The sequence below is a fragment of the Labrus mixtus genome, chromosome 18 (assembly GCF_963584025.1).
Source record: "Labrus mixtus chromosome 18, fLabMix1.1, whole genome shotgun sequence".
Taxonomy (NCBI): domain Eukaryota; kingdom Metazoa; phylum Chordata; class Actinopteri; order Labriformes; family Labridae; genus Labrus; species Labrus mixtus.
Genome location: NC_083629.1, coordinates 7578233 through 7605710, shown reverse-complemented (window position 1 = coordinate 7605710; position 27478 = coordinate 7578233). Strand labels below are relative to the sequence as shown.

General features: G+C 45.1%; 1 protein-coding gene and 1 long non-coding RNA gene across 4 annotated transcripts in view; both read right to left on the bottom strand.

The window, feature by feature from the left end:
• LOC132992995 (neuronal PAS domain-containing protein 3) overlaps positions 1 to 22570 on the bottom strand; it is a 241719-nt gene extending 219149 nt beyond the window's left edge. For 2 of the 3 annotated variants that reach the window (XM_061062621.1, XM_061062622.1), the window contains exon 1: positions 17606 to 18374. In XM_061062621.1, coding sequence (XP_060918604.1) covers positions 17606 to 17655 — 50 coding nt within the window. In that variant the 5' untranslated portion in view covers positions 17656 to 18374. Of the gene's footprint in view, positions 1 to 17605; positions 18375 to 21284 lie in introns of those variants that run through there. The other variant, XM_061062620.1, reaches the window with a different exon arrangement.
• On the bottom strand, positions 9762 to 12264 carry LOC132993274 (uncharacterized). Its single transcript, XR_009676440.1, has 2 exons — positions 11183 to 12264; positions 9762 to 11147 (listed from the first exon to the last, which is right to left on the bottom strand). It is a non-coding gene; the product is annotated as an uncharacterized LOC132993274 (long non-coding RNA).
• Positions 22571 to 27478: the final 4908 nt, after the last annotated feature.

Sequence of the window (27478 nt, the reverse complement as noted above, 5' to 3'; positions counted from 1 at the left end):
AAAAGAAGAGAGGAGGATTGAGATGATGGAGGCTAAATCGAGTGGAGGAGGTCGGCATATCAGACGCAAACTCTGGGGAGGAGAACAGAGAAGAAGCGAGGAGCTGGAGGAGGAGAAAATGATCGTAACCCACCTCCTCCCGCTCCCCTCCCTCTAATGAGCATCGCAACTTTACAAACTCATCGCTGTGTTTCAATTTCAGCCTCTTTAGCTCCGTGGGCTCCCCCTCCTCCTCCTCCCCCTCCTCCTCAGCAGCAGCAGCAGCAGAGCCTTGATATGGTAAACAGGAGGAGGCCCTGCGCTCCTCTATGCCGCCTCCTTTGAAGACATGCGAGGAGCAGATTACACAGCAGAGCATAGATCTGCTTCAACCCTCTTACATCTCATTTTATGATTTCATTTTATTTGATAGATTTATGTATTTCTAAAAAAGAGGAGGATTATTCCTGTCGAGGAGAGTAATGCTGAGACGAGGCTGACAGGTGGAGGAGGAGGAGGAGGGAGGAGGAGGAGGAGGGGGAGGAAGAGGAGGAGGAGGACGAGGAGGACGAGGAGGAGGAGTGATGTCAGACTTCAGAAAGAGACGAGCAACAGGAGCGAGAGATTTTAGAAAGAAATAAAAAGATATCTGCATCACTCTTTTGTCTCCAACTGAAACTGGGGGGGTGAGGAAAACAAGTATGCTGCAGTGCAAACACACACACACACACACACACACACACACACACACACACACACACAATACACAATACACACACACACACACACACACACACACACACACACACACACACACACACACACACACACACACACACACACACACACACACACACACACACACACAAACTGTACACACACTCTCTGTCACTCTCCGCGTCGTGCCAAGAAGCAGATGCTGGGCTCATCTGGTGAGCTGCATGGTAACTGTCCAAATATTGACAAACACACACGCACGCAAACACACACACACACACACACACACACACACACACACACACACACACACACACACACACACACACACACACAAAGAGTTAACCCCTCTGTGTTTGAGCTGGCGCTGAATCAGAGTCTCCTCTTGAATATTTGACTGTGATTAGGACGAGTATAAAATGTCTGATAAAAATCAGAGAAAAAACAAATCGATACAAACCGACGTGTTTTAGGCAGACGTGCTGATGACTTTGTTCCTTTAAATGACCTCTGACTCTGATAGGTGCTCTTGTGTTGACGCACTTTTTCCTCATTCTTAAATTTAAAAACAGAAAATTCAAGATGCTCCGTTATTCCATCTTTTACCGACATGTTTCCTAAAACAACGGAGAGATAACAGCTGTTTCCTCATCCACAAAACGGCAACCTCTAAGAGCAGCGGGCAATGTGTGTGTGTGTGTGTGTGTCTGTGTGTCTGTGTGTTTATGATATAGTGCTGCAGGAAGTGGATCAGTCCATCACTGCCTTCACACTCCACAGCTCAGACAGCCTCCGGCCACAGCAACACACACACACACACACACACACACACACACACACACACACACACACACACACACACACACACACACACACAATAGAAAATACACAGAGAGCCTCTCATACAGACTGCTGCAGTAAGGTTTGAGTTGCAGCACTCTGATTGGCCGATTTTTAAGAATTTTCTTACTAAATAAAACAATCTTTACTTTGTAATTTCTGTCCAATAAGACGATACAAGCTTATACCAGCTCGCTCTCATTGGCAGCTGCAGGTATTCCGTCAGAGGCTTGGACTCGATAATCGCAGTGGCATGGTCTGATTTGCGACAAGCAGAATAAGACCACGCCCCCCCGAACGTTGAAGGGGCAAATTAGACCAAAAATCGCATCCTAAGATGACTTAGAAGTTCCTGGATTTCTAGCCTTTTCTTCACTCTCTACATTTTCTTTAAACATCTTTTCTTGACGCAGTCCTGTCTCATGTTTAACACTTACATGCAAATAAAGTTGCTTTGCATTTTCGTTTAAAAACCACAGAGACGCACACACTGGAGAGAAAAGATGGAAACCTTGGAGGAGGAATAAAAGGGGGGACGTTTGCAAAAGTAATGAAGGAAGGAAGGAAGGAAAGAAGGAAGGGAGGAGATAAAGGAAGAGTAAAGAAGGAACCAAATCGAGCTGACATGAGAGAGGAGGAAGGAAGGTAAAGGTGAACGAGAAATGATTTAAGGGCGAGATATAAAAATAAAGTGAAAGAGATAAAGGGAGCGTGCAACAGAAAAGACATTTGGAAAAGCGGGATAGAATGAGAAAAGGAAGGAAAAACAAAGATGAGGACGGAGAGGAAGAGAGAGTGAAAAAGAGAGAGAGGAGGAAGAGGAGGAGGAGGAGAAGAAGAAGAGCGGGGTGTATTTAAATGCGAGTCGGTGTTAATGAGTTTGGTCAGAGTGTGGAACAGTCTTTTTAAAGCTGCTATCATTCTCATTAATGTAGTGAATGAGCCGCTGATAGCTGTCATGGACCTCACACTCCAATTAACAACAACATACACACCTATAGGACGCACACACACACACACACACACACACACACACACACACACACACACACACACACACACACACACACACACACACACACACACACACACACACACACACACACACACACACACACACACACACGAGGAGACAGGGAAGGTATGTGTATAAGGATGCACGTTAGTTTGTGTGTGCAGAAGTTGCAGTTTGTATAAAGTTGCAGTGTATAAAAGTGCATGTAAATATAAGTGTGTGTGTGTGTGTTTCAGGGTGTGTGTGTGTTTCAGGATGTGTGTGTGTGTGTGTGTGGGGGGGGGGTTGAGAAGGAACGAGAAAAATGTGAGTGACTGCACTTTGAATTTCTGAAGGGTTCAGAGAGAGAGAGAGAAAAAAAAAAAAACTTTCTGCAATTTACAATTTCAGCATTTTCTGTTTCTAACGAGCGTCCGCTAAGCTGCGAGATAGAAATGCAAATTCACCTCGACGGGGCCGAGGAGCCACGCTGAAAAATTAATGGAATCTCCCTTTAATTTGGCCGAACGCAGGAAACCATACGCTGTCAGTAAACAGAGAGACAGAGTAGGGGGAGGAGGAGGAGGGAGAGGTGAATAAAAGGAGAGACAATGAGGGAGATTTAAAGAAAGAGGAGACGAGGTTTGACAGCTCTGAATGTACAGAACATCCAGCAGAACCACAGTGCTGCTGACTACTTGATTTATTATTTATTCTAACTTTCCTCCCTTTGTTCTGCTGCCTATAGATGTATGTTGTTGGTCTAAAGCAGACGTTATCTATGCATTACTCATCATCACGTTTAAAGCCGTGTGTCAGGACTTCCAGCCACTTGGGGGCCGATGCTCAGCTCGCCTGCTGCAGCCGAATGAACCCGAAACAAACTGATGATGCAGAAAATAAATGCAATCAACATGCGATAAGGACGCTGAAATAACTAGGTCATGATGCAGATTTGTAAAGTGTCAGGTCTGTCTGCAAGTTTACAAGCAAATAACAAACAACTTTTAAAATGCTTGTTTTTTTTAAATGGAGTTTGGTTCGATCATGTCTGCCTGTCAAAGAGGGGTGAATGCTGAACTAGTCCAAGAATCTGACTTGAGTCACAAAGTCCTGATTTTCAGGAAGCACCAAACTGCAGAGCCAAAATGTTCAGCAACTGTTCCTGCAAGGAGGCGTCGCATATTCACACATCTTGGTTTCAAAGATTTTACCGCAAATACAAGTGTGGACTCGACTCACGTGAATGTGTTTCTGTCTACCCCGGGGTCTCCTCCCAGTTGGGCCTGCGCAGAAAACCTCCAAAAGGAGGCGTAAGGGAGGCCTCCTAATCAGACGGCGTTCATGTGATTTTGCGTCTTTGCATCGACGCCGTTTGTCACCTCTAGCTTAGCTTAGCGCTCCAACGATTCTTCTGTCTGTTGTTCTCCCTCATCTCTTTATCTGTTCACCGATTCTATGATTGTATTCTCCTGTTTCTCCGATTTCTGGTTCCTCTCCTCATCCCAATGATGAACTGTGTGTGTGTGTGTATGTGTATGTGTATGTGTATGTGTGTGTGTGTGTGTGTGTGTATGTGTGTGTATGTGTATGTGTATGTGTGTGTGTGTGTGTATGTGTGTGTGTCCAGGACAATTAAGTATGGCTTCACAGTGATTGATACTAGCTTGGCTTTCAATTTGTTCCACTACAGAGCTCAGAGCGTCGCCTCTCCACCTCCCCCGGCCACACTGACCTCACACACACACACACACACACACACACACACACACACCACACACACACAAGCACACACACACCACACACACACTCTTTTAATACCATTTTCAAACTGCCACCCCGGCGTCTTTACCCCCCCCCCCCCCCCCCCCTACATAAAATCAGTCAGACAAAAGAAGTTGTAGAAATGTTTGTAATTTAAGTACTAAAAGGTAAAATGATAAGATGTTGTGTTAAACTCTGGAGCGTCTTTGACTCGTGTAGATAAAAGCTTTCGGCCAGTGATACTGTACACATGTAGAGAGCGGAGGCTCCGAGCCAAAGACAAATTTACATTTCTGTTTCATTTTCTTTTTTTTCTCTCACTTGCCGGCATGAAAGGCTGCAGCGCTGCGTTGATCTTAATCTTGCACAGAAAGCAGTTTTTTAAAGAAACAGAAAATGGAAACATCAGCTGTAAATTAGGGAGCTTCTGTTTGAGCTCAAAAACATTTAATATTTTATTCATGAGACGAGGTTCGGATCATCTGACGCTCTCTGCAGAATTTCTGACGAGACGAGGCGCAGAAAGTCTGTGAGGTTTATGCTCCGAACGCATCAGAAATAAAACTAGGTACATGTGTAAACACTGGAACCTGTCCATGCATGTTGTCTATTGGAATGTTTAAAATGTTGATTATTGTTTGTTTGTATTAAGTAGAGCTTTAACAGCAGCTAAATGTCTCTACAGGACAATAAGATATATTGTGTCATATTGCATCATGTTTATTGTTTTGTATTGTGTCATTTCAAGTTGTTTCATATCATGTACAGTGATTAACACATTTATTAGACCACCTGTGATGAAAACCAGAAAACATTAATATTTTAGAAATCTTTCAAAAACTTGTTGAAAACTAAAAAACTGTAATTGTTATTTATTTAGTCCTTTTCCACACATAATAACCAACAAAGGTTATATCTTGTACGGCCTCCTTTGGCCTTGATAACAGCTCGCGTTCTTACTGGTTTGTTTTTATAAACTTTTCAACAGTCTCGTTTGTTATCGAGTTAGTTTCTAGCTGTTCATACAGACTTGCTTTAGATGAAACTTTTGTGAGATCAATCTTTGAATCTACTAAATCCTAAATGTGTTCAATAGGATTTCAAATCGGGACTCGGCCAGTCCATCAGGTCCAGTCCTCCAGATTCAAATAGTCTCTGCACAGCGCTGAAGAATGCTCGCTTCCTTTTTATATACAAATTTGAGCCAGCTCACTGAGCTTCTCTGAGAACATTCAACCACTAAAACACATTTTTCTGTCCAGGAAGTAAATCACTATAATTTCACATCTTAATCAATCTTTACTATTTTTTTTTTTTGTAAAACTGCAAATTTAAAAATTCATGGATAACAGTAATAATGTTATTTTAGGATTAAAAATATCATGTCGTTTAAAGAGCTTCTACATACTGATGTATCAACCATTACAGAAACATAAAAAATGATTTTGCCAATTACCAATGTATTTTGTTGTGTCATGCCGTTTCATGTCATGTATATTGGTCATGTGGTTTGGTATCGTTTTATATGTCGGTCATGCTGTCACAGAGACACAAAAAGGATTCACAGCGCTGCCTCTGCACACACACACAACAACTCAGTGTGTAGACATGTGTGTCCTACCATAGGCATGTGACTTCCTGTGTCTGTGTGTGCTGCACATAACGACTCAAATCATTTAATGACAAAGGCATGAGGTAGGTGTGAGTTTGTGTATGTGAGTGTGTGTGTGTATGTGAGTGTGTGTGTGTGTGTGTGTGTGTGCAGGGAGGGCAGGAGTCAAGTGGGTGAATAAGTACAGACATCAATAACCGGAGGACACATGGATGAAATTACACGCAGCAGATCCATCATGGACGAGCAACAACAAAGCAGGCGACACTGACGCCATGAAGGTGACAGACGGAGACACACGGGGGGGTTGCTGGTTCAAATCCTTAACCTGGTACAGCTGAGCCACCAGGAAGTCTGAGAAGACGAGTTTTTAAAAACTAAACCGAGAAGTATATGATGGATGAGGAGAACAAAAACACAGAAACTATTTGAACGACTTTTTTACAATCAGCCGGGTAGTGAAGTTCTTAAAGGGCCGGTATGTAAACTAACAACATCTATGACATCATTCATCATTCATCAACCTTTGAACCAAGCTAATATTCAGTCCGTGTGTGAGTGTGAGTGTGTGTGTGTGTGTGAGTGTGTCTGACAGCTCTTTGAAGAAGCCCTCCTCTCTGATCAGCGTGAGGTCGAGTTTTCTCCTAAATGTCACCGTGTAGCGCTCAGCGGGTCGCCATTCAGACACACTCTCGCTCACTCCCTCACTCACTCACACAGGCTGAGATAAAGAAGGAGAGAGAGAGAGAGAGAGAGAGAGAGAGAGAGAGAGGCATTTCACCTCATACTCTGCAGACTCAGTGTATGACACAGGAGAGGACGGAGATGTCAAGGGCGAGAGAAGAGGAGAGATCTTTTCATCTGTGTCTAAAAATCTGTACATCCTAGAGGTTAAATAAGTTTCATGTGTTACAATCTCTCTTTTAAATCAGGTCAAAATAAACTGGATAAAAGGAAAAAAAAGGAAACAGGTTTTAAACGACGGATTAAAACATTCTGCTTGTGTTGCAGAGTTTTTGTAGAGGACACATCTGAATGTCTCTATTCTGTGATTTTCCCGTATGCATCACTTATCCCTCTGACTCAGGTGTCCCCTCCTCCTCCCCCTCCTTCTCGCTCCTCTTTCAGTCCAGCGGAGAATAATCAATAGTCATTTCACCCCGGGGTCTCCTCCTCGCCTACAGGGAGCAGAACAGGTGACCGCACGGGGGGCAAAGAGGAGACGAGAGGAGGTAATGAGAGCATTAGGAGAGGAGATGAGACGGACAGAGAGGACAAGGAGGAGGAGGAAGAGGAGGAGGAAGAGGAGGAGAAAAAGGAGGAAAAGGAGGAGGAGGAAGAGGAGGAGAGGAGGAGGAGGTGGAGGAGAAAGAGGAAGAGGAAGAGGAGGAGGAGGACGAGGAGGAGAAAGAGGAAGAGGAGGAGGAGGAAGAAGAGGAGAAAGAGGAAGAGGAGGAAGAGGAGGACGACGTCATTCAAAAAACATTTCTTCTCTCAAAACCCAAAATGTGCATAAAATGACGAGCTTGCATGAACACAACATGGTATCAAACACACGGTCCAAAAGAGCACAGCTCCCCCCATCTGGGGGAGGGGTTACTGCCCTTTGTGATGTCATGAAGGGAAAATCTCCAAACGGCCTGTTTGAGCACACATTTTCTGAAAAGTGGAGCAGGCAGAAGACGGAGAGGATGGAGAAGTGGATTTAGTATCATATGTGACCTTAAAGACACAATGATAGGATGCAAGTCATATACAGAGCATCATTTTGAACAGTGAGATCTGATCCAACAGATGAAACTCTAAGCAGAGCCTCATTTATGGTCTTAATTCTTCTCAAGCTTTGTAATGTTTTCATCACAAGAGAAGGATTCAAACTGGATCAGAACCAGGAGTAACATGTCGCCTTTCCAGGGTATAAAATCGCCCCAGCAGAACATTCATGACGCTCTTCAGACATTTACGAGATGACGGTAAACGGTCCGATTATGTAGCCTGGATAAACGATGACGACTTGATGTCCAGTTAGAGAACGAGATGAACAAACTGTCGGCCATGACACACCGCTCCCAACAACTTCAAACAATTAAACCTGCACTCATCCGTCCCCTCCATCATTCCTCCACCTCTCTCCGGACCTTAAGGTCGCTGCAGGAACCAGCAGGAGAGAGAGAGAGAGGGGAGAGAGAGAGAGAGAGAGAGAGAGAGAGAGAGAGAGGGTAGGGGGGTCAGGAGGGAGGAGGAAGGGAAAGGCCAGAGGGTGCAGAGAAGAGGATGAGAGCAACCGGGAGGCTGAAGAGGGGATTTGATAAGAGAGCGTGGATAGGAAAGATAGAAAACAATAAAAACAACTGGATAAGGAGAAAGAAAGATACCAAATTGTAGAAAAGTGGGAGAGAGTGAGGGACAAAGCAAGGATGTGAGTGTGTGTGTGTGTGAGTGTGTGTTTAAGCAATCGAAGGTGTAGTATAATTGAAGTGTGTGTTTTCAAGGACAGGTAGATATTGGTCCGGAGGTGTGAAGCTGCAGAGTCAGCAGGTCTGAGCTGATTGCATCCTCTGTCTACAAGAGGAGAGAAAAGAGGAGAGAGAGAGAGAGAGAGAGAGAGAGAGAGAGAGAGAGAGAGAGAGAGAGGAGCAGAGTAGAGACACCGAGAGGAACTGTTTCATGGTCTAAGAATAAAATCTGTAAGATCTGTGTGTACGAACACGATTTCTTCATATTTCCACGTGGTCTTTCGTTGACTTTACTTTACACCTCGTCTCTATTTTGATAAATGTTTTTTAAATCAGGAGTAGCTGCTGAATCACTCTCCTTAAAGCCACCACACTGTCTGAAACTATTCATGTGGTCCTATTGCTCAGGCTCAGTACCAGGTCCCAGTTTGATGACCTGTTAGCTAGGATCAGACCCAGGATTGGTCTTGGTTTTGTCTCGGTCTCGTCCTGCCTTGGTCTTGGTCTTGGTCTTGGTCTTGGTCTCGATCCCTAAATGTCTTGGTCTTGACTCTGTCCAGTCCTGCCTTGGTCTTGGTCTTGGTCTTGTCTCGGTCTCGTCCTTCCTTGGTCTTGGTCTTGGTCTTGGTCTTGACTCTGTCTGGTCCTGCCTTGGTCTTGGTCTTGTCTCAGTCTCGCCCTGTCTTGGTCTTAGTCTTGACTTCTCCACGATCCCTTAATGTCTTAAAGGTCTTGGTCTCGGGTAGGTCTTGGTCTGGGTTAGTCTGGTCTTGACTACAACACTACGTCAGCCTCTCATTTCTTCTCAAGCTAATCAGACATGTGAGTCAGGACTAGAAGGAGCCTGCAGACCGACAGGAAGTGTTAGGAACAAACAAACAGAAAAAGAAAACCACAGCTTTCAGAAATTGCATAAAGGTCTGAACACTGCGGCGTATAAACAGGCAGAACAACAATTTGTTTCTGTTAAATGAAGAAAATGTTCCTAACAACATGTTGCTGCTGCTTTCCAGCCCCGGAAAAATGCTTCAGCCGTGAGCAGCGTCATTTACATTTTCATACATTTCTCCATCTGGGACGAACGCGGCGGTGTGTGTGTTGGAGAGCGTGCAGCAAATTTACACATTGTTATTTGGTAACAGCCAACAAACTGCTGCTGCTGCCGCCGAGCCTCAATTGGTGGCCGGAGACATTTTCTATGCATTTTCCTCCCAAAGACAAATGTAAATTTGGTTTGAGAAGGAAAGCAATTTTCACTCAGACATAAACTACAGCCGACTGTTTTTCCTGCGCTCTGATAACCGTGTTTACATGCATGTCGGGACAAAATCAATCTGGAGAAATCACAGAGGGAAGCAGGACCAAAACTCCAGGTTTGAAACTAAACTCAAAGCGTCCCCCTTTTTCCTTTTTTCAACCGGGGTGTTTAAACGTCTCGAGCTGTTTCCTAACAACACGTCAGGATCTGGCCGAGCCGCTCCACAGAAACCACCAGACCACCGAGCAGCTGCCAAAGCCACAGACCAGGCCCCTCTCTCTCTCTCTCGCTCTCTCTCTCTCTCTGCCCGTCTCTCGCTCATCAGAATGGGGTAATGGGACATTTTGTTGTGTTATTTTGCCCCTGGGGAGAAAGAGGGGAGAGAGGGGGGGGGGGTGTTTTTGGAGACAAAGCCAACTTTGTGCTTTGTGGTTTTTTCTGTTGTTTCTGAAAGTTAGCCAACACTACCAGCAGCTCAGGCCTCCAAATCTCTCACACTTTTACTCTCTCGCTCTGCAGCTTCTCTCTCTCTCTCTCTCTCTCCTCTTTGTCCGTCCGTCTTTTTCTCATGTTTTATTTTTCTCGTTCATACTTTTAACAGAGATTCTGACATTACACTCAGTTTGGTTCATGCTGAATATTAAAATTCTGAATATTAAATCTATAAAAAATAGACTTGAAAAAGCTGAATTTAAAACCCCACAGAAGGAAGACAATGTGAGATTTCTACAGTGTGTGCCGATCGAGACATGAGTTAATCTGATCTGTTTGTTTTTTTGAACCAGGCTGTAAACATGTTAATCTCTGCTGTAAAAACAGGCTTTTTAGAATGGGTGTGTATGTGACTTCCTGTGCTTCTGCAGCCAGCCTCTAGAGGACACTCGAGGAACTGCAGGATTTTACACTTGACTGAAAAGATGTTCGGAGGTCATGTACTCTAACCTCTAGCTTTACAGGAATCACTGAGAAGTTGGCGTCCAGATGTCATATCATCTATTAGATGACGATTGCTGATGGCTTCCAAGGCTGGAACTGACTTTATATTTTAGTTTTCACAGGAGGTTTCCATGTATTTACTCCTGAACCGCATCAACAAAGAGCACAGAAGAACATGCTGGTGAACAGAAGACAGATCGCACCGGTTGCAGGATACAAACGTCACCACCACCTCCAACCAACTTGTGTGAATTTTCATGACTTTTTATCTGCTACATTCCCACATCGGCTCACATCATTGGACAGGACATTTTACTAGAGGTCTGGCAGGAAAACGTCCAGGGAAAGTCAAGGTGAGAATTTAGTCCGTTTGCATTCACACATGCGTGAATGCAAACCTTCTGGATTTATCTGCATGTGTGAAAACACTAAAAAAAAAAAAGGCCTCTTGTGTGACAGTGAGGAAGCTGCAGCGACAGGTCAGGGTGCTCTCTGCTGAGTCCTGCAGAGCCCCGCCTACATGCAGGTGAGATACTGTGTTTTTAAAGGGAGTCCTGATTAAACTGCTGCTCTGTTTGATGGGAGGAAAGTCTCTCCAAACATACCCAAATATTTCTCCCTCAGACTGCAGACATGCGTCATATTATTGTCCTCCCTTTCTCTGCCTTACCGTTTAAAATGTCGCCTCTCGCTTTCTCACCTTTTGTAACCCCCCCTCCCTGTTTTTCTCTCCGTCCTCTCTGCTCGATCTCTCTCGTCCGGTCCTCCTCTCTCCATCATCTCTCCATCATCCTCCTCTCCACAGCCGCTGTGGTGTACTGATAGTGGGAGCACTTGTGCAGCCGGCTATGAAGTCTGTCCTCATCCTCCCCCCACCCCAATCCTCTCTCTCTCTCTCGCTCTCTCTCTCTCTCTCGCTCGCTCTCCCTCCCTCTACCTGGAAATTAATTTGGTCTCCTCCAGATGCCTATCGCCGCTGAAATGCCCCCAGAAATAGATCCACAAACAGCAGCTCAGCCAAAACGCCATCGCTGCCTGACAGCCTTTAGCAGAAACACACACACACACACACACACACACACACACACACACACACACACACACACACACACTGCTGGGGGGAGGGGGAGGGGAGCAGATGGAGAGATGAATGGAGGGAGGGATGGATGGATGGAGGCAGGGTGTAAATGGTGGGAGAATGAAGCGTTTGGGGGGGAGAAAAGATGGATGGATGGACGGATGAGGAAAGAAATTAATAGATGGATTACCTACAAATTTGTACACTTAATTGCCCAAACAAACGTCAGCTCTTAGATTGATTTCATTCCTCGCAGGCAGCTTTTCTTTCTGCTTTCTGTTCGGTTCTTATAACGAGACGAGAAACCTGCTGCAGACTGATAATTCATCGCAATAAAAGATTTAATCACCCTTGGTTTTTTTTCATCCATGTTTAGAAGTCTGTGGGTGATGGTGCATTCAAGGACAAATATCTGAGAGGTAACAGTTTAAAGAGAAAGGGTTGAAAGACTGCTTTAGTCTGGTACAAAAGCAGGAAGTAGTTTGATGATGTAATAGAAAGTAGTTTGCAGAGTAGTTTGTGCTCCATTATCACTGGAGATTGTCTATGATCAGATTTAACTCGTCATGGTTTGGGCAAAAATTCAATATCAAGTTTGTCGTGCAGGCAGGTGTCATGCATGTTTTCCACCGAGTACTCGCGTTGGTTAAATAGTGAGTGGGGGCGCTGGTGGCGCAGTGGTTAGTGCGCGTGCCCCATGTATGAGGGCTGTGGTCCTCCAGGCGGGCGGCCCGGGTTCGAGTCTGACCTGTGGCTCCTTTCCCGCATGTCGTTCCCTACTCTCTCTCTCTCCCTGATTTGCGACTCTATCCACTGTCCTCTCTCTTGAATAAAGGCACAAAAAGCCAAAAATAGATCAATCTTTAAAATAGTGAGTGCACCTGCGACCTTGCTCGTCCCACTGGGTGTGTTGCTCAGTCGTACGGCTTAAAAAAAATCTAATCTGAATCGGCCTGAAATCTCGTACAGGCAAAAGTCATGAATCTAATGAAACGAGGGAATCAGACAGAGAACTACAATAACAGCAAAATCATGATCAATGCAAACTAACAAACATGAAACTCAGGAAACGACTGGAGAAGAAAAACTCTGCATATCCAGCCATCACAAGGGAGTGCTCCAGACCTGTAGGGGGCGCTCTGTGGAACGGTTTATATTTGAAAAGAGAGAGAGAAAAAAAACGAGCTGAGACAGACTGTTTTCTAAACCGTCTACTTCACAAGTAGTCGTCCTGGTTTGTCAAAAAAAAGCAGTATGGGAAAAAATGTGAAATCTGCAGTTTGACAAAAATACATAGGATGTCGTACTGATTCTGTAAAAATCTACAGTCTGCATCAGACCAGTCTCCCTCTCGTCCTGTTTCCCACAATGCAAAGCGCCAAGTCAGAGATGAAAATGACGGACAGCAGCGTCCATCGTAACAGAGGAAATAATCCCAATCAGACCAAAGCACACAAAGAGACTACCAGTTATCTTTGTTGATTCTCTAAATCATGAAAATCTAAATGAATCACCAGCTTATGTACTGCAGAATAACCACCGACTGGAGGTCAGACTACAGACTACTGTCCAACGCAGTGTGTAGTATCATACTACAGTAGGTCGTAGTGTGCAGTAGGCGTTTTTGAAAACAGCCTCTGAGTTTTTGATTAGGGCCTGAACAGCGTGATTATCCTGGAAGGCCGCCGTTTCAAACAGACACAAGCGGGAAGTTTGATGACGGGACGAGGAAACCCATCATAGTCAGGATCTGAACTGCCTGAAAAATCTGGTGTGACCTCGATCAAGTAGAAAACGGGGATGTTTGGTGTCTTAGAAGACCCGTCTGAGAAGAGATGAACTCAAACTCTGAAATCCACTGAACTGTTGATTTGTGAAAAAGAGGAATCCATGAGAGGTCTGACAGACACAAAATAAGGAATCTCTACGTCTGCTTTCTCCTTCTGGAGTTTAGATCTTAACAAACTGCTTGGGGAATTTCCAGCTAAATCCGTTTCCTCATAAACCCGCCGTGATCCTCGTCTCCCTCAGGAGTCGGTCGGAGAGACAGAAAGTGAATCTCAGCGATATCACAGAGAAATCAGACGGCGGGATCCGGAGAGTTTCCTCCTCAGCAGGTGAGAGGAAGGTGGAGGTGATATCAGATAATAAAGTCTCACAGGCGACAGCAAGAGTCCACCTCCTCCGGTCAGGTCGGAGCTTCCTGCCTGGACAAATTAAAGAGGATGAAAACCTGGGAGCGAAGCAGGACGGCTGAGTGTGAAGGCTTGGACAGCAGTGAAGTGTAATTTCAGCTCCATACATTCGACCTCTGACCTCGGCCTGCTCTCTGCTCTTTCAACAGCACACGTATGCAAATCTCCGGCTGTTAATCTGCTGCTGCGCTCTGACCTGGAACCTCCGAGTCCACTCAGAGTCTGCTGTATGATCGGCTCGTCTTTACGTGCTAACAATCCGCTCAACACCGAGAAAAAAAACAAACAACCTGAAAAGAGTAGTAATCTGAGAGACAAACGTGACGGACACAAACGGAAAATCTCCCAAACGTCTGAGCTGCTTTCATGTCAGAGGATCGAGGCAGAGATCAGAGAGAGAGAGAGAGAGAGAGAGAGAGAGTGGAAAAAGGAGTCAGAGGTCGGATTTGAACCCAGGCCGTTCACCAACCACCAGGCTACTGTTGCCCATATCATTGATCTTGATCTCGAGGATCATGTGGATTGTTATTGTTTCGTCCACTTTACACACGCAGGTCAAATGAGCAAAAAAATGCAGAGGTGAAAGGATTTATGGGTAATCAAAACGATAATTATCAGCGATCATTGCGGCAAATATCTCCAGAATGAATCATCAGATCAAAACATCTCCAACAGCACAAAGTGATTCAAACAGCTTCAGTTAAAAACAAAGACTTCTCATTTTCTGTCGTATTGGACAAACAAGCCGCCATGTTTCAGACGCTGGACCCACAAGAGGTTTCACATGTAGCCTGGAGAAACAAAACTATCCGAACAGTTGGGTCAGAAGATGGTGGTTATTTGGAGAGGCTGATGATATGCACGCCACACGGACAGATTTGTAATATTTTCAGGAAACAGACATTTAAAATAAGAAGATCTGTGCACGTCACACAAGGAGTCAAAATGAGATATCATTAATGAAGACGATGGAAATCATTTACTAACACAGCCGAGGCTTCACTGCGTCACCACAGCAAACGCTCTGCTCCTCTGGGGCGGCACTAGTTCTGTCTGTAGGGACCTGGGTTTGAAACCTGAGGGTCGTCGGTTCAAGTCCCGGTGCGGACAAAGTCTGGAAGTCGGCCAGATCACTTCCTGAGCCGTGACGAGGCGCCCTTATGTATTTTGAATTTAAATGTTGTATTTCTTGGGGCGCTGGTGGCGCAGTGGTTAGTGCGCCCCATGTATGGAGGTTGTAGCCTCAAGCAGGCGGCCCGGGCTCACACCCAACCTGTGGCCTCCTTCCCGCATGTCATTCCCCACTCTCTCTCTCCCTGATTTCCGACTCTATCCACTGTCCTATAAATCTTAAAAAAAAATAAAAATGTTGTATTTCTTGTTTCTTTTGGATTTTTCTATTTGAGTTGTATTTCATCTTTTCATATTTCATCTTCTCTCTGGTTCCTTGTAGTTTTTTTGCTGATGTGTCGTCTCTTTTTTTCTCTGCGTCGTGATGATGTCGTCTGTGAAGTGCTTTGAATCTCCTCGTTGCTGAAATGTGCTGCAGAAATAATCTAAATTTAACTCACAATCAAGAACAAATTTGAGGGTTTTTTTTTTTTTTAAAGATACATTTCAAAGTAATTTCCTTTTGGGAAAAAATTATCACCACAAACTCACAAAGTTTAAGACGATATGAAATTTTAAAAAATGGTCTGGAGTGAAAAGGAGGAACCCTCGATATACTCGTCTTATTTTTTGATAAAAAGTATTTGATGTTGTGTTAACTTCTTTGAGATCCTTTGTGTTTCGTTTGTCTCTGATTTATTTTTATGCTCTCACAGCGTCTGTTTTTGTTGTCTTCACTCTGACGTCTCTGTCAGTCATTCTTTTGTCTTATTTTCTGCCCGTTCTAAAAATAAAAAGTGTGAAAATAATTTCATCTTAAACAAACATCGACACTACTCTCTGCAGCTCGTCATCCTCGTCGTGCAAACTGCAGACTCTCTCTCTCTGAGTGAAATCATAACTGCAGATGTTTGAACAGTTCAGCATGCAGGGAGCAAAAACAGGAAGAAGAAAGACGTCCAAAATACTCAATTAAAATATTTACGAAGTAAAGCGATAAAAATGCCAAATGTTGTTTTTTTCTGTTTCAAAGGATGAGACAGGATATTAGTGATGTTTGTGTCTAAATCAACAGGTGACCACATCGTCTGCTCCTGCAGGAGAAAGTCCAACTATGAGATCAGAAAAAAAGATTCAAATATAATAAATACTAATGAAATCATTTACCAACTTGTGCAACCTTTAAAAAAAAGAAGAACAGAGAAAGAGAAGCTCGCTCGTCTCTGCAGAGTCAACAGGTGAAGAGAGGAGAGAAGAATCGGCTGATGAGAGACACATGAGGACGCTTTTCAAACCACTGGTACAGATACGATACGTTTCACTGTGAACGGAAATGCACGCCGTCTGAATGTGTTTAAAGATGTAAAACCAGACGTTGCAGAAGGACTACAGGGAGCAACAGGGACCACATGTTTCCTGCAGATGAGCAGGTATTTAACACCTGAAAATGCAAGAAAAATAAATAAAAGAGCGAGGAACATCTCTGTGATTTGACTCGACATGTATGAGCAGCTTTAAGACAACAATCCTCCTCCTGGATGGATCAGAACGTGCAACAAGTAGTGTTCTGCATTTTAAACATGTGAAACACACAGATAGGCTCTAAATGAAACAGCTTCACAACAAACAAACAAACAAAAACATCTCAGGCCAGATCAGCAAAGAGAGGGAGTCAGCGTTCACACAGCAAAACCTCTAATGATAAAATACAGTTCAGTGACCTCGCAGCAATAACCTCGACATGCAGAATGAGCAAGGGGGGGGGGGGGGGGGGGGGGGGTCAAAAAGGTCATCCAGGCCTCTCACCCACCCCCGCCCAGGTGTGTAAAACAAAATCAAACAGGTGAACCCCCTCCTGCATCAGAGCGACGCTAAACGTGTGACTCGTCGTTTAAATAAATAAGCAGAGTGTGCCGCTCGTCTTCTCCAGATCAACAGGTGACCTCTCTGTGATATGATCTCCACTAACCATGCATGATGAGGAGCAGAAGACTTTCAAAATAAAAGAGTTTAAAATGTTTGTGGCAGCCATAATTCCTCAACAGGTGACAAAGAGAAGGCGTTCCTGTTCTGATAATTGGGCCTGACCTGTGCATGAATCCACTGGATGATCAGAAACATGTTCCCATGGTATTCATTATTCACCTTTAAAATCAGGCAGAGCTGCAGCTTTAAGGTCATGGCCAGGTCTGCTCTGTGTGACCTGCACAGGGGACTCCATGCAAAACATTTCACTATAGAGCAGTAGAAGCTCTGCTCATACCGAAGCACATGAGACGTGTGTCAGCGATGCATTCACGTTTTCCTCGACGCTCACACACCTTGCCAGCTCGGAGCGTGCACGTGAAGGTATACACTCACACACATGGCAGCAGGAAGGACGAGACAGCAGCAGCAGAACGAACACAGTCACAACACCGACCTGTTACCACAAGACTCACAGTATAACACACACACACACACTCTCCTCTGAAGGGTAACAGCGTCCCTCCTCTGACGCCTCCAGACTCTGAATAAAACGCAAAGCGACACTGAACAGCCGGTAAGCCGCCGGGCTGCCGCTCCGCTCAGAGCCGCCTGTGTGCAGCTGTAAACATGTAGAGGAAGAGGAGGAGGAAGAGTGTGTGTGTGTGTGTGTGCAGGAACAATAATCCAAGCCCCGTTACCGTTCTCTCCGCGTCGGGTCCTGCTGGATGCTCGGCTTGGTGGGCGCCATCTTCCTGCAACAATTCTGTGCTTTCTGACTTTCTGTTCCCTTTTTTCTCTCCTCGCGTTTATCTGGACGCGGAGCCGCGGCGGTGCGCTGCGCCCTGACAGCAATGCGTCATGGTCGGTGTGTTAAGACAAAGCCATGTCCGTGTGTGTGAACGTGTCAGTGTGTGTGTGTGTGTGTGTGTGTGTGTGTGTGTGTGTGTTTGAGCGTGCGTGCGTGCTGGGTTTTCCTGTGCGTGCGTCTCTCGTGCTTGTCTCTGTCCGCCGCCGCCGCCGCTCAGCAGCGTGGAAACAACAGGCGGTGGAGACGAAGGCGAGGACCGGGCTGCAGCAGCTGAGGCATGCCGCCTAGAGTGAGGGGGAACCCGGGGTGGATGCCTCTCAGATGCCGCCGTCTCCTCCTCTGCCTCTCTCCACACACGGCTTGGCACTACACAAGAATTTCCTGCATGCGCTCCAGAGGAGAAAAAAAAACGCCAAACAGGCGCGTCAAATCTTTACATTCTCACGCTGCTGCAGCGCCTATATCCCCGGTAAAATCCCCGCGGCGGAGCGTCGCTGCTCGGTCACAGTCTCTGCGCTTTTACGGAGCATTTTTTCCGCCTCTGGCTGCTGTCAGGAAAAAAAGGGACACCACACATCTCCGGTATTTTCTCCAGCCCCGGCGCAACAACGCCACTCAGATGCAGTTGGAGTCAGTTTGTGTGTATGTGTGTGTGTGTGTGTGTTTTTTATTTTTTTATTTAATTCCCCCTCTCTCCCTGTATTACAGGTTGCACCGCGGGACTATTATCCAATTTTTAACCATCACACGCTCACAGAAAAATAATAATTATAATACAAAAAAAAAACACCCAGCGTGTACATGGGCTGACGGGTGATTTATTTGGATGGTTGCCCTGTAAATCAGATCCATGCACCTCCACACACACACACACACACACACACACACACACACCCCTCCTTCTTCCTCCCTTCAGTGTCATAATAAAGACACCACAGCAAACGTCTCACTTCAAATTCCCAAATCACGAACTTTCTGTGCTGCTGCTTTTCTGTTCCTCCTGTTGAAGTGTTTTTATCTTCAGGAATCAAATATTCTTCAGTTTGTTTTGAGCATCACAAATTCAAATCCACTCCTGTTAAAATCTCAACATTCTGCTGATATTTGTAATTTAAGTCCACTATATGATATATTCCCCTGCAGACTTTGAAGCTCGCACATCACAGGCGGCTTATTATTCTAAAAACGAACCGCCTTCTTTTTTCTCTCCGTCTTTTTTTTCCCCTCCTCAACATTCATTTAAATTCCTCTTTTTTTATGATGTATAATTCATTGTAACCTAATCGGTGTGCTGTGTGATTAACCCCCGGGCTGCAGCCCTGGAAGCTTGAAAAGCCTCCCTCTCTATACCAATGACCTGTCAAGGTCAAAGGCATGCTGGGTATTCTCCACACAAACACGGGGTTACAGGCGCTGCTGTGGCGGAAAATAAAGAGTGGAGAGGGGGGGAACCGCGACCATCGTCATGAGCTGAACGCCTGCCGAGCGGCCGTGCGTGCGGTTTAGTGTTGAGGAAACCGGCAACAGGAGAATCGGCTTCAATTTCTCCACACAAATCTGGAGAGAGATTTCTTCACGTTTCTGCTGAAGCTCTGGTTGCCAGTTCATCAGCTGTGTCTTAAAGATGCTCGATGACACCCCTAAGCAACGACAGGATCAGGCTCGAGGTCATGGCAAGTCAACCGGCCCAAAGGTCACAGGTTTGACCTCAGCAGCAGCCTCACTGCTACACCCCGACAGTCGTTCATTCCTCCACCTTTGAGGAATTCTTCTGAATAAAATTAAATCTGTCTGCTTTTGCTCTCTGTCGGTGCAGTAAAGACATATCTGTGTCTCACGTCTGATTCTGTGTTTTTAAGCCTCGTCCAGTGTCAGCGAAACAAAGCGCTCTCTCCCGCTGGGGTCCGGCGTTTCCCCCCTTCTCTCTCCCTGTCTTTCTCTCTGTCTCAGCTCTGCTTACTGAGAGCAGCCAAACGGAGGCGACGTGGATAATGGAGCGTAATGTATAAACATATTAGCTCCCAGCTGTTTGTGGGGGGGGGGGGGAGGACATCATGTATGGAGAAAGAAGGGCAGCAGGGCAACGGGCGGATGAAGATCAGAGGACGTGGGGAGTTTTTGAAAAATCTGCCTGTTTAGATAAAACCAGCGTGGACGGGTGGACACAAATAACCAAAAAACATTTGGAGGAGAAGTGAGACTTGACAGGAGGCCGTTTGGAGGGCTGAAAACTTTCACCTGAAAGGGTCCTGACAGGAAGAAAAGAGCAGAGAAGGGGTCTCTAATCCTCCTACATGTGGATACAAACATATGGCTGTGTATCATATGGATGAAGGGGGTGGGGGGGGGGGATCTGTGTGTGCCCAGAATCCCTGCTTTAAATAACAATACGTCCCCTCATTCTCCTCGTATTTGTTGCTCTGGAGGGCCGAGACGCTCTCAGTGCACTCAGAGAGAGGCCCCGGCTGTGATTTATGTTCTGTTTGCTCCCCATAGCTTTTAGACACACACACACACACACACACACACACACACACACACACACACACACACACACACAGCTATACCCTCCATAATACTGAGAGTTTTAGGGGTAATAAGGCAAGAGTGTGTGGGGTGTGTTTCGGCCCCCCCACGGCTCCTGATGATTAGAAAAAACAAACCCTACTGAGCGGCCGGACGGGGATGCAATCATTCAGATCCAGAGTGGAGGAAATAAGGAAATAACGGAGGACGGATGGAGAGAACCGTCACCAGAGAGCGGGCTGGACCAGCTGGAAAAAAAACCCTCCTCATGTCCATCTTTCTTCTGCAGAAATAACTCTTCTTTTTATTCCATAAATCACCTCCAGTGTTTCCACTCAGTTAGCACAACCCCGTCCCAGTTTTTCCACAGAATTACCTGGACCTCTTATTTCCACTAAATCACTGCAAAACGCTTCCACCCAAATGTTTCTGCTCCGACGCTTCACTCCTGACGGCCGGGCGTAAAACTTGGCTTTCAAATACAGAAAATAATCCCAGAACAAAACTGTGGATGTTGACTTTAAATCCTCTTGTGAAGAGGCAGGGACTAAAAATTGTATTTATTTTTTTTACTGGAGAAATTTAAATACACGAGGAGAGGCCACCTTTTTAAGAGTTTATCCCAACACACACCTTTGAACGCTAAACCTTTTTTCACACACACCCAATGCAGAGATGTATCTGAGGGATCGTTTCTTAAACTTTGATTTTATATACCAACTGATAGCTGGGTGTCATTTCTTGATAGGCTATGTAAAAAAAGAGGAAAATCAAAGTGTCCACTGAGTTAGAGATGCCCAAACATACAGAAGAAGAAGTGAGGTCATCCTATTAAAGATTTTTAAAGATTAAGGGTTAAAAATAAAAACATCACAGTTTGATCTGTTGTAGAAATATCACAGGAGAAATTCAATCTAACTCTAAAGCAGCTCAGAAACACTTCAGGAATATCTGGAGTGTTTTTCCTGAGCTCTTCTTCTTCTGCACACTCTCATTTTTTAAAACTCTGAACGCCACAGGTCGTTCCTCTGCAGCCCACATACCTCTGCTGGTACGCGCCTAGCCCCTGCACGCTCTGCGGGGTCCCGTTCGTAGCTCCGGGGATCGGCACCCGACCCACCTGGGGTCCGGCCACCATCCCGCCACCTCCACCGCCTCCTCCTCCGCCTCCAGCCCCGGGTCCTCCGCCCGCCGAGGCAGTCACCTGGACGCTGAAATCCGGGAAGATCCTGATCATGGTGCGGACTTTAACAACCTCCTCCTCCGGTTCTTTCGCGTCTCTCTCCCCGCACAGAGCAGTTACCGATCACCGGGATCAATGCAGGGATCGACTGAGCAGTAAAAAAAAAAAAAAAGAAAGACAAACAAAACCCGTCTTTTTGTTGTTTTGATTCTTCTTCTCTTCTCTTAACCTTCGGATAAAACTCTCAAGCAGCTCCGGATCATGGTCCCGGTGAGTCCGGTGCGCAAAACAAACCGTCCCCGTTCAATGGATCAGTAGATTAACGGGATCAGTGAGGGGATACTGCACGAGCAGAATAGATCAAACACCGTTTCCTTCACTATTTATATTTCTGTTCTTCTTCTCTTTCAGAGATAACCTCCGTGCACCCGCGTGCAGCTCCGGATCATGGTCCCGGTGTCTCCGTTGCGCACGGTCTCCCCTTCTCTTTCCTGCCACTCAACAGTCAGTTGGGTCGATGGATCGGTGGATCAGAGAGGTGCTAATTTCACCGATTAAACACAGACAGATCAGCCGTGTCCGTGGTGCTCTCACTCGGGCACCGCCGCCGGCTCTCCATCCGAGGAACACATCCCGGTCCTCGCGGCTCTCCTCCGCCTGCTGTCCTCCGGTGGGTCGGTGGGTGGGGGGGTGTCTGTGAGGGAACAGCTGACCGAAAGGAGAGCGGTCGGTCGTTGGGTAAAACAGTCACTTTTCAGCGAGCGCGCGGCTCTCAGCAGCACGAGCTCGGCAATGACATTGGTGTGATACAGCAGCAGCGCCAAAGTGTGTGTCGGTATGTCGGCGAGCGCCTGCGTGTGTGTGTGCGTGTGTGTGTGTGTGCTGTCCTCTGCGCTCGAGAGGGAGAGAGAGAGAGAGAGAGAGAGAGAGGGAGGGAGAGAGAGAGAGAGAGAGAGAGAGAGAGATTGACTGATAGCGCTGTTTGTTCAGCAGGAGGACATTTCCTCTGACTTTAATGTGCAGAATAACGCAGCAGCTGTAAACTGACTTTTATTTGAATGTTACCTTTGATAATAAAGAGCCTCCTTTTTATGACTAAGGGCACCTTTGTATACATTTGTTAGTCTCTGAGTGGCGTTGGAAATGTGCAGCACATCATTAAAGTCTTCAAATGGATTTTTTGAAATTATGAAGAAAACATCTAAAAACTTTCCAGAGGAGTGCCTGTGACAACATTTTACATCTGAAACCAAAGTCAGCACACTTTCAGAGCCCTGAGATTCTTAGGAACATTTTTAGGAAAGGAAAAGTCTCTGTGAGTAAAAAAAAACATTCATCTTGATTTAAAAATGTTTTTTTCTGTAATTTATTTCAGCTCTGGTTCAGATATTCTCTTCGTCGTGTCTGGGGAAGATCATGTGTTTCTTCTAATATCTGATCTGAGCTCAGCTGCAGCTCCGCGCTCCTCTCTGCGCTCACTGGAGCTCCATGTGTGATCAGACTCCCCAATAAACTCAGATTCACTCTCTCTCTCTCTCTCATGCTGTCTCCTCCCCTTTCTCTCTCTCTCCCTCACCTTAACTCTCCATCTCTCTCTCTCTCTCTCTCACACACACACACACACAAACTCTCTCTTTGCCCTTTCTCTCCCCCATTCCCTCTCACCTTTAAATCTAACTCATGTCAAACCTACCTTTGTTCACATTTAATTTGTTTCATCTTTATTTTTTGCAGAGCTTAAATAAACTCAAATATTATTTTCAAATCAACCACAGTTTTAAAGACAAAAGAAGTGAAAGAAGTCAAGAGCACTTACAGCGAGACCCGGTCACCATGAAGACCAGGATATGCCAAAAGGAGACACAGAGAAAGATTCAAGAGCCAGACCATGTGAGTCCAACATGTTGTGTAAAATATGCACAATGAGCTGAAAGTTACATTAAAGCACCAAATGAAAAAAAAAACGATTCAGTAAAAAACAGAAAACCTGGTTTGCTGCGTTCTGGTTGGTGATGGGCGATATGACCTAAAGGTTCAATGTCAGATTTTTTCTCTCCAATTTCCGATATCATTGTAACCGTAATTTTGTCTTTTGGGGATAAAGTGCGAGCTGTACACTTGTCTTTGTGTGCTCAATGCAGATATATGGTTCAGCAAAAGTACAGATGAGGCAGAGACACTTAAGAGTCTAAAAACATGAGGCTGGTCGATTCACAACTGCAGCCTCTCTGCAGGAAGTAAACGAGGGGGGAGGACGTGAACTACGAGCGGAATACATTAAAGAGAAAATCTCAAATTTAATTTTTAAAAAATCCTGATTTTTCACAAATATGATTTATCACCCAGCCCTAGTTTGGGTGCTTAACAGAACTCCTCTTGGTTGTTGATAGAGTTCCTATTTTTTGAATTTCACGATTTACATGAACCAGGTCCTGAAACCTTTCACCATGTCTGATTCTCTCGTTACATTAAGAGAAGACAAACAGACACTCAGACTGAGTGTTAAACTACCTTACACAAAATGATCAAGATGACGAGAGCACCACAATGTTTGCGACGCTCTCGTGATTTTATTTGACATTGGGAAAAAAAAACTGTTTGGGACATTGAAATCTGTAGAAAAATCTCAAACTGAAAAGCAGGTGTCAAACGGTACCTGAACGCACCACAACAGAAGGAAAAGGCCGAGTGTTAGAAAGTGTTTGTGAAGGCTGAGCGTTTGTTGTTCTGCTGCTGGAGCAGAGAGAGAGAGTGTGAGTGCGTGTGCGTGTGTGTGTGTGTGTGTGTGTGTGTGTGTGTGTGTGTGTGTGTGTGTGGTGTGTGTGTGTGTGTGTGTGTGTGTATGTGTGTGTATGTGTGTGTGTGTGTGGTGTTGTCCTGAGGGATAACAGCAGGTTGACTGTCCTGATTCTGTCTGCTGTACTTTACCTGGTCACAGCTCACTAATACAGCCAGCACACACACACACACTCTCTCTCTCTCTGCACACATAAGCGTGCACACTCAAACAAGCATGCACATACACACACACAAGCGTGCACACACACTATCGCTCGGTGAAAAGGCAAATGGATATAATAACAAATGAATATTGCGCACGCACACACACACACACACACACACACACACACACACACACACACACACACACACACACACACACACACACACACACCGTGAGTCAGTGGTCATGCGGTCATACTTAGAACATATACACACAAACACGCACACACACTGTTCAGGCCTAATTCTATAAGGGGGTCCAGCATGTCTCCCCTGAAACCTCCAGTCCAATTCATTTGATTTCATTACAGAGAGAGAGAGAGAGAGAGGTAAACTGTACAGCGGGCGAGCGAGGCCGGGCTGCAGCGGTGGTTTTCATTAGGAGCTGCTGGTTAGAGCTGCGATCCAATTTAGACTGCAGGCTGGCAGAGAGGCGAGCGCTGTGTTTTTATTGGTATTTAATCAGCTCAATTGGGACGTTTTATTAGTGCGATGCTTTGTTTCGGAGGACAGACGAGAACTGGAGGTTATTAGGGGCTCTCACAGTGAGCCGCACAGTCCCAGCAGGGGTCCAGGAGAGGGGGGGTCCAGAGGATGAAATATTGGAAATGTGTCCTGGGTGGCTCAATAAGGAGGGAGGGAGGAGGGCAGTAAAAGCCCCAGAGTTGGGGGTTCGATTCCCCTGCTGAACATGTCAGGATGCAAATTAGACTTTTAGGTCTACCGCCGTGCCTCTGAGGAGGAGCTCGCCGTTATCCTCAGAGGGAGGAGCCAAAACAACAAACAGACAGCTTGAATAAAGATAACTGTGAAGGAATTGTTTTCCTTATAAGAGTGTGAAGGAAAGCTATCAAACAGTGACTGAGTGGGAACATGGACTGTATAAAACATGGACGTAGTCTCAGTGACGGCACTCATTGGTTCTTGAAGAGGCGTTTTGATGCTGGCTTCAAAGCTCCTTTTCCACCTCGTTGTCTTTTTCTGTTATTCTGTCGGACAGTTAGAATAACAACTTGAACATGTCAGGGACAAGAACATCAATTTAAAGTGGACCTACTGGGATTTGGTACATTTGCTGTTTTGTTAACAATTAGAACACACCATAATTAAGCACCATTAAGCGCAAGCGGCAGACAAAATTGTCCTCAGCTCGAGTTGCAAAATGCTGTGTCCTGCATTGTTGTGTTAGCATGCTAATGTTAGTGTTAGGGATGTCCCGATCCCGATCTCAAGTATCAGATCGGAGTCGATTTTGGCATTTATTAACTGATCGGTGATTGGGAATTTGAGGCCGATCAGCTCACCCCGATCGTTTACGTCAGCTGACGTAAACTGAGCACAATTTGCGGCAGACCGCAAACACGCGAGTGACGTAGTAGTATCAACACCACACATGTATCAACACCGTGGCTAAAATGTCAGCAGTGTGGAAGTATTTTAAAATAGAGAGCGAAACAACTCAGATAGCCACTTGCAACGTCTGCAATACCATCGTTTCGCGAGGTGGTAGCACTAGAGCTGCGTTTAATATCACCAATTTGATAAGACATTTAAAAACAAAACATGCTACGGAATATAGCGCGTTCGCTAATGCAACAGAGCAAAAGGCTGCTGCATCGAAGCAACAAACTCTGGACTTTAAATATCCCAGAGGGAGCGAAAAGGCCAAAAGGATGACAGAGAAGGTGGTTGAATTCATCGCTTTGGACAATCAGCCCATCTCCGTGGTAGAGATTGCAGGTTTTAATCGTCTTTTAGAGCTTTTGGATCCACGCTATGCCCTGCCGTCTCGTCACTACATTTCTGACACCGCTTTACCGGAGCTGTACAACAAAGTTCATGACAACATACTAGGGGATTTAAAACATGATATGACTGTTGTTAGCTTCACGACAGACATTTGGAGCTCTGACGTTTTTCCCATGTCATTGCTGAGCCTCACTGCCCACTGGATAACTTCCTCCACTTTCGAGATGCTGGTTTTCTTAAACAAGAACCTTCATTTCATTTTGAAGAGACAGTGAATAGATTAAAGAACACTGTAGAAGCTCCAAATGCACTTTAAGAAATAGTTTTGTTAAGAGTGCCTTATATTTTGATGTTCAGGTTTTATTGTAATACTTCTACAGAAAGTTATGTTTTTTATTGACTTAAGGATGCTATAATAGGAATTGTAATTTTTTAAATTCATTTTTAGAGAATTTATGTTTTCTCTAACTTGTGCCTATTCAAGTGAAACTGTTTACACAACTATTCCACACCTTTATGTGGAAATTAGATGTTTTGAATTCGTTTTTTATAGAATTCATTTTTTGTTAAACTTGTGCCTATTACAGCCAAGCTGTTTATACCACTTTAAAGTGGATCTACAATTTATATTTAAGTGTACTTGTTATTAAACTAAGCACTAAGTGAATGTGTCATTTGTTTTCATGACTGAATATTAAAGGTAAAAGCTTTTACACCATTCTGAGTAGAAATTTGATTTTAAATGTGAGTTTTACAACAACACTAGCTGGACTAAGTTGAATGTAATAAGCGGAAGACATCTTGTAGTTACTTAATGTTTACAAACATTGTTTTTGTCATACTAAAAATGTGGACCATCTCTTATCTAGGCAAATATAAGTATCGGATTGGGACTCGGTATTGGCTGATTCTCAATATAAAAAAATCGGATCGGGATCGGGGACCTTAAAAGCTGATCGGGACATCCCTAGTTAGCACTCCTTAGTTAGCTCGTAGCTTCACATTGCACATAAATCTACACAGAAGGACCGTGATGTCAAAACTCTTACTAACATCCAAATAATCAGTGAGTATGTTCTTCTTCTTCTCTCTAGTCCTTCACTAAAACAGTTTTTATACACAAGGGGAGGAGCCGGCCGTCCCGTCCATGTAAACACGGCTCTGACAACAACACAGCCAGCGGGACTCGAGCTTCTCACTCATTGTAGACAGTCATGACTCAGAGACACATTTACACAGGATAGACTGGATCTCTGATTTATTTATGTGGAACGTGTCGCACATTCTGCCTAAACTGTGCAA